We start from the raw sequence: 7,191 nt of genomic DNA, 5'->3' as shown, positions 1-7,191 counted from the left end.
AAGGCAATAAAAGAGTAGGAGTTCAGAATACAAACCCGGAATTTTGCTCTGAGTGCATCTTTAAAGAAAGCTAAACCAAAGCACTAAATCATGAAGCTGAGTGATAATCCAGGGCATTCTGGCAGCAACAGCTGAGTTCACTGAGCTTCGTTTCTCCTATGAAATCCAGTTCTGCAGTGCTCCCTTGCAAGGCTTGCTGCAGACTCACGTTTTAATAAATATTTATACACCACTGGGCAGCGGCTTGAAGTGTGTTGTTTTTTTTCTGAGCTACTGCAGTCGCATAGTTAGCAACACTTTAAACAGCCTGTTTGGTTCTGTGCAGCAAAATAAAACCATGATTTCTGCGCAATAGATCGTGGAGAAGGTAGTGATCTGTGCAGACTTGGTGAGAAAGGAGCCAAGAAATGCTCAAAAGTTTGAACTGAGCCCAGAGATTGGATAGAGCATTTGTCCACAGTGCTACTCGGGTGGAAATAGCTTGTGGAATGTGTGAATGGGGGCAGGGAGGGGAGTGGATGCGCTGGCCTTCTCCAGTAAGAAAACAGTCCAGTGCATTAAATGTTCAGTCGGGAGTTGCCTCCGGGGCTTGAAAGGGAGCAAGGAACGTGTCTGCCCTAACGCCTCCCAGCAAGTGCTGCCAGGAGATGTGCTGTGGCACGGGGCAGGGATGTTCACTTCAGCAAAGGCTTGTCTCTGTGCAGGAGGTGTTGATGTGGCTTCCTGTAACAACGGACACAGTTGTTTGATCTCTTGTGCACAAATTCTGGTTGGTGCAGGGTTCAAACATGCCCAGTAGCTTTGAGGATTGCTGGTGTGTTTGGACTGCATTTTCTGTTTTGCTCCCTGTGTTGGGCAGGATTTCTTTTCCTCCAGGATCCCCTGTGCTGCTGGAACACTGCTGCACTAGTGCCTCCTCATTCTGTATTTAGTCTGTGCTAGCAGTGCACGAAATAATGGTCGCTTTGGGTTTTCACAAGTCCTTTCTCTGTATTTTGAGCTGGAGGTGATGTTCGAGGGCATTGGCCAGGCGCATCCTTCCAGAGTGTAATCTGTGGTCAGTGTTGTCTTAAACCCTCGGCTGTGCTGAGTGCAGTTGTAGTAACAGACCTTGGGCACAGTGAGACTTGTCTGAGGCTGGAAGAGTGCAAAGGCCTCTTTGTGGCCTCCTGTGTGTTTACAGATTTGGGTTGGCTCGGGTTGCAGTTAAAAAAAAACAAGCACTGTGATAATGTATTGTGGTTAACTCCTGTCTCTGCTCATGTGTTAGAAAGAACAGCAAAAATACAGCACTTCCTGGCACTCATCTGGTTTTCCTCTCCTTTAGGACCTGACTGGCATAGAGTCCATGGACCAATGTCGCCACACACTGGAGCAGCACAACTGGAACATAGAGGTACCGCTGAAAATAAGATGAAAACCCCCCAGATAACTTCCTGCCATCCTTAAATGCCTGACACCTCCCTTTGCTCTTCCTTGTGCCAAAGGCAGCTGTGCAGGACCGACTGAACGAGCAAGAGGGTGTCCCAAGTGTCTTCAATCCTCCTCCATCACGGCCATTGCAGGTCAATACAGCCGACCACAGGATCTACAGCTACGTTGTCTCAAGGCCACAGCCCAGGGCAAGTTGTCTTACAGTGGATTTTGTCGTGTTTTTTGGGTGACTCTTCCTGAACAACATAACTTGCAAGCAGGGAAAGGAATCGTTTTCTTTGTGTGCTATTATCTTCTTTTTGAAAACAAAGTGTCAAGCTATTCCCTCAGCCTCTGGTGCTGCTGTGGAGGTTTTCTCCATGGTCTTAGGACATTTTTTTTGTCATACACTGTCTTGCTGTAGTGTATCAAAGCCTTTTGGTATGTTGAATTGGAACAAAGGAGTGGCCCTCCATGTGGCAGTGATAATGTTTTTAGAGCTCCTCTTAAATGTGTATTAAATTGAATACAGAATTACTTGCATTAATGTTTCACAAATGAATTTGCACAAGCACCTGTAAGGCTCAGTGCTGTTAATTTGTATAGTTAAGGAAATTAGTACAGAGCAGAGGCCTTGCTGCTTGAACAGTCAGGCCAGTTTTCAGATGTGTCACAGCGAATCCTGAGTGAACCACGTTAGTCACATTTGATTTGACATGTCTGAAGCCACGAACTATTGCTGAGCTGCTTTTACCATGGTTGGAGCTCTGATACTCCCACATGTGGCTGATGCTTGTGGGCACTTTGCTGCATTGAGCCTGTTCCTGGGGTGGAGACTGCTAATTCTCTGTTTGTGATTGCAGGGCCTGTTAGGATGGGGATACTACTTCATAATGCTTCCATTCCGATTTACCTATTACACATTACTTGATATATTTAGGTAAGTGCTTGTTTGTGCTGACTCACATGTTGACTGCTCAGATTTGCCTGTACCTCTGTCACTTGGATCCTTAAGTCTCGTGACAGATTTTCCATTTGTTTGCTCATCTGTAGCCTTGTAAATTGCCTACACTGTTTAGTAAGAAATAAATCTGATTGCAAAGAAAAAAGAGCATCTTGCAGCTCTGTAAATGAAGTATTTCATTGGAGTTCTAATTTCACAGCCTGAGTGCCACTCAAAGCGGTTGCAAAACAGTGTCCAACTGTCCAGTACTCTTGGACTAACATCAGAATTGTGTCCCATTGGGCTGTGCTGCAGGTTAACCTGCCCTAACCCCTGGGTGTTAGTTGGCAAAACCCAAACTAAATACCTCTGCTTTTCCCCCCATTGTTCTTCCCTCTCCCTTTACTGCCTCAAAGGGCTAATTAATTTTGCCTCCCTACAGCACTGATAGAGGGAAAAGGGGATGATAAAAAGGTGGCACATAGCCAGCAGTCAGGACATCTGCACTGTTTGGGCATTTTCCCCGTGCACTGAACTTTGGAAATGTTTTTAACTTCCATGCATCAATAGAAGCAAACCACACTGATATCTGCCTTGCAGTGAAGGTCTTTCAGTCTCAGAGGAATTACAGTTTCACTGGACTCCTGGTGTAATGTTCTCTTTCTGCAGCTGTTTATGCCCTGGAACTGTTAGTTCTGGATTAGCAGAAATGAAGCTTTCAAAGTTATCTGGACAAAATTCTGTGGCTTTTAACAGCCCATCTTTGACTGAGTTCCTCAAAACTCATCCTGTTGGTGTTGCTTATGCCTGATGCTTCAGAGGATGTTGAAACTGTTTAATCACAGATTTTGGCTCCTTGCTGATGCCTGGCATGAGATAACACTTCCCCAAGGGATGGTTCTGTAGCAATGGTATCAGTTTGGAACAGGTGACAGTTTAGGTTGAGATTACAAATGTTCAATGGTCTCAGCTGTGACTTTTTTTCCGCTCTTTATGAATCCCAGTGACTGTGGAAAAGAAAAACCTGTTCTTCAGAAAGTCAGTGAGCTGAATTTCCAGTGTCCTTTGCTTCCTTCCTAGGTTTGCTCTGCGTTTCATACGCCCCGATCCTCGTAGTCGGGTCACTGACCCAGTGGGTGACATTATTTCATTTATTCACATGTTTGAGGAAAAATATGGGAGGATACACCCTGTCTTCTACCAGGGAACTTACAGCCAGGTCAGTGTCACGTGGTGGTGCATAGATCCTGGGGAGGTGGAGAGTGGGGGTTTTGCCAGATGGTATCAGGGCCTACATGGCAAAATTGCTTCTCGTCTGAAAGCCCAGCATTTGTCCCCAAACTCTCTCAACAGGATAATGGGGAGTTAGTGAACAAGTGTATTGGAAAACCAGTGTCTGCCAGGCTTGGTGATTTGCCAAGCCTGCAAAGTTGGAAAGCAGAGCTGCTCTGACTGTTCCTCGACCGTCTGTGTGACTCTGTAGCCGACAGCTTTTCTTTGTAATCCTGCCTTTGTTTTTATAAACTGATGTGGTATGCCAGAGTCTGTCCTTCTGCTCTCCAAATTGAGAGTCACTGCCTGGGCTAGTATCATAATGCTGCTCCAGAATGGTGCAGGACCTCAGAATTGAGAGGGAGCCCCTAAGAAATATGGCGGGTGAAAGAGTTCCCAAATGTCAGATCTGAGGGTGCTTTCTGTAGAAGAGGGTTTTGTCCCCATGGACACTGCCTCTTCCACAGCTCCTCTCAGCCAAGAGAAGGACCTCCTGCAGTGCATCCAGAAGACAGTTGAATCAGCACTGCTTCCCAAGTGCCAGGGAAGAATGTGCAGTCTGTGTCTGCTCCACACTGCACAGTGATGGAGTTCACCGCCTCCACAGCTCCTCTAGGCTCCTCTGTCTTGCCTGGAATCCAAACTTAAATAACCCTGGAATGGTTAGGCTACCAAAACCCAGTGCCAGTAAAACAGGGAGCTTATTGTGCACTTACCCTGTGTTCTTGTTAAGAAATGCTCTTGAGTGGGTGGAATACAGAGACTGCAGATGCAGAAAGGGAGGGATTTTTTTTTCTTTGTTGTTTGTTTTGTTGAGACCTGCAGCAATATCAAGTTACCTTTCTTAGTAGCATTTTCATTTGCTGTGATCTGAAGATTGTATCCTGTGCAGGCTGGAGTGGAAAGCTCAGCCTTGGCTGCTGTGGGTGTGAGGGGTGAAGGAGGGCTCCTCACTGCCAGCCGAGCCTGATGAGGCAGCTGAGGTGTCAGTTGTGTGGTTGCATACCTGTTGGCTTCACTCCGAGTTCAGTGTTCTCCACAGCCACATGGTGAGAGGGTGTGAAAGAGCACCATTGTAACCCTCTCAAAGGAGGCTTTATTCAGGAGGTCTGACAGGTTCATCCTCCACTGCTGCTTCCCTGAAACCACACTAGTGGCAGAGGAATGGCCCAGGTCACACAAGTCTTGTGGGTGCTGCTTTCCCCTTGCCTGCAGACCCTGTAACTTTACCTCCTCTGCTCTTCTGCCAAGGCACTGAACGATGCCAAGCGGGAGCTGCGCTTCCTGTTGGTTTATCTTCACGGAGATGACCACCAAGACACAGATGAGTTCTGCCGGTAGGTAGGGCAGTTTTACAAACAGTTGTGTTTGCATTTGAAATGCAGCTTCACTCACATGATGTCTTCTCTTCTCCTAGCAATACACTGTGTGCACCTGAGGTCATCACCCTCATCAACACTAGGATGCTCTTCTGGGCTTGTTCAACCAATAAACCAGAGGGATACAGAGGTGAGTGTGTCCCTCCTGGGCTTTACCTGTGCCTGTATGTCTCTGGAACAAGCCAAAGGCTCTTTTGTAAATTTACATGTGTGAAACATTTGAGTTTTGTGCAAGCAGACAGGAGATTTCAGGATTGCATGGGGAAATAAGTGCTTGGTTTCCATGGGATGTCTCAGAGAGACTGTTGGGACACCAGGGAGATACATTCTGCTCTTCACGGTCCTGTGTGTTTCTGGGCAGTCTGAGTTGTGTGCTGTTTGCTGCAGGCACTCAGGCTGCTCTCAGTGCCTTGTCAGTGGGAGTTGTGTGTGTGTGTGTGCTGGGGATAAACTGAGTGCAGAAACGAGTATCCAGCTAGCATTCCGTGCCTCAGGCAGAGCCTGCATCCAGCAAAACCAACCTGAGTTTGTTCAGAAAAGCCTAGAATGGACACTCTGCCCAACCTTCCCCACAACAGCATCTTCCAGAGCCCATCCCTAATCACCTTAACAAGTGTTTCCTTGTGCCTGACCTGTGTTTCTCTTCCTGCAGTTTAAACCCATGGCTTTATCCTCTTCTGAATGGACATTCAGAGCCATTTATTTCCTTCCTGCTTGAATTCAAGAGCCTTTTTGGTTACTTGAAAGCTTATTTTCCCCCTGCAGTCTGTGCTCCAAGCCACTTCCTCCCTTTGCTAATTGATAGGGTTTAGTTTGGCAAAACAGAACCTTTTCTGCCTCGGAAAAGAGAGTGCCTGTGGGAGGTGCTTTCCTAGGCCCTTTTGGAAGCCTTTGTGCTGTGCCCCCTGTGGATGGGGCAGTGAGTGTGTCCCTGTTTGCAGTGTCCCAGGCTCTGCGGGAGAACACGTACCCATTCCTGGCTGTGATCATGCTGAAGGATCGCAGGATGACGGTGGTCGGGAGGCTGGAAGGTCTCATCCAGGCTGATGACCTCATCAATCAGCTGATGTTCATCATGGATGCCAACCAGACCTACCTGGTGTCGGAACGCCTGGAACGGTAGGTTGGCACACGAGCTCCAGGAACGTGGACCCTGTGGAGGCACAGGCTCTGCTCCCTCCCCTTCCTCTCTCGAGGCGCCATATGTAGGCACATAGCTCAGTGTCTCCTGTTCTGTAACACAGCCCACAGGGTCTCCTATTCCCAGTGGGATCATCCATAAATTCAGGCCACCCTATATCCAGGGTTCCAGATGTGTTGCATATACAGTCCCATCACTGAAAGGTGGGTGGGAGTGCTCTGTTCTCTGCGGTTGGAGCACACCCTTGGCATGCTGGAGCATTGCAGGGAAGGCTTGGAGTGTAGCCATAGGATCCAAGTAGGATCAAAGGCATTGCAGACAGGAGAGCTGATGTCCATAGCTGCTCAGGGAGTGTGTGCTGCTGCCCAGACTGGCTGTGCTAAGGCCACAAGGTGGGATCCTACTGTGTACCCAGCCTCCACATCCCTGTGTGCCCTCCTCTGCCCCCAGTCGCTGTGGGGACCCAGTAACATTCTGGTTTCTGAAACATGCAAGGAATTATCTGAAGGGGATGAAATTGAGAAGAATCTCAAGTATGAGGCAGAAATCCCGGGCACTGCTTAGGTGTTGTCTGTCTGCTCTGTCGAGCTGCAGTGGCTGAGAAGCCTTTTGAGCTGAGTTCCACCCAACCCAGGGAAGCAGTTTGTGTGCTGGGGACTGTGGAGACCCGACTTGCCTTTTGGGAGCTCATGGTACTCTGAGGCATTCCCTGATGTGTGTGCTCCTGCTAGTCTGAGGTGTCCCTGCACCTTCAGGTCTGCCCTCAGCCCACCAAGCCCTCACTTTAGGGGCTGCTAGCCCTGACCATTCCCCACTCCTGACTGCAGGGAAGAGAGGAACCAAACCCAAGTCCTGAGGCAGCAGCAGGACGAGGCGTATCTGGCATCCTTGCGTGCAGACCAGGAGAAGGAGCGCAAGAAGAAGGAAGAACGAGAGAGGAAGAAGAAGAAAGAGGAAGAAGTGCAGCAGCAAAAGCTAGCAGAGGAGAGGCGGCGACAGGTGAGAGCAGCGGGACTGCTGGAGGGGCTGTTGTGCCCTCTGGG

The 7,191-nt window shown here is 48.5% G+C and overlaps 1 protein-coding gene across 1 annotated transcript in view; it reads left to right on the top strand.

Moving 5' to 3' along the window:
- Window positions 1-1,333: 1,333 nt before the first annotated feature.
- FAF2 (Fas associated factor family member 2) overlaps window positions 1,334-7,191 on the top strand; it is a 7,700-nt gene continuing 1,842 nt past the window's right edge. Inside the window, 8 exon segments of the mRNA XM_009076984.1 lie at window positions 1,334-1,396; window positions 1,488-1,622; window positions 2,277-2,353; window positions 3,437-3,575; window positions 4,880-4,965; window positions 5,046-5,137; window positions 5,949-6,126; window positions 6,976-7,147. Coding sequence (XP_009075232.1) covers window positions 1,349-1,396; window positions 1,488-1,622; window positions 2,277-2,353; window positions 3,437-3,575; window positions 4,880-4,965; window positions 5,046-5,137; window positions 5,949-6,126; window positions 6,976-7,147 — 927 coding nt within the window. The 5' untranslated portion in view covers window positions 1,334-1,348.

The sequence above is a fragment of the Acanthisitta chloris genome, unplaced genomic scaffold (genome assembly GCF_000695815.1).
Source record: "Acanthisitta chloris isolate BGI_N310 unplaced genomic scaffold, ASM69581v1 scaffold8456, whole genome shotgun sequence".
NCBI lineage: Eukaryota > Metazoa > Chordata > Aves > Passeriformes > Acanthisittidae > Acanthisitta > Acanthisitta chloris.
Note: the sequence above shows the minus strand (reverse complement) of the source record. Positions and strands in the feature narration are given on the sequence as shown.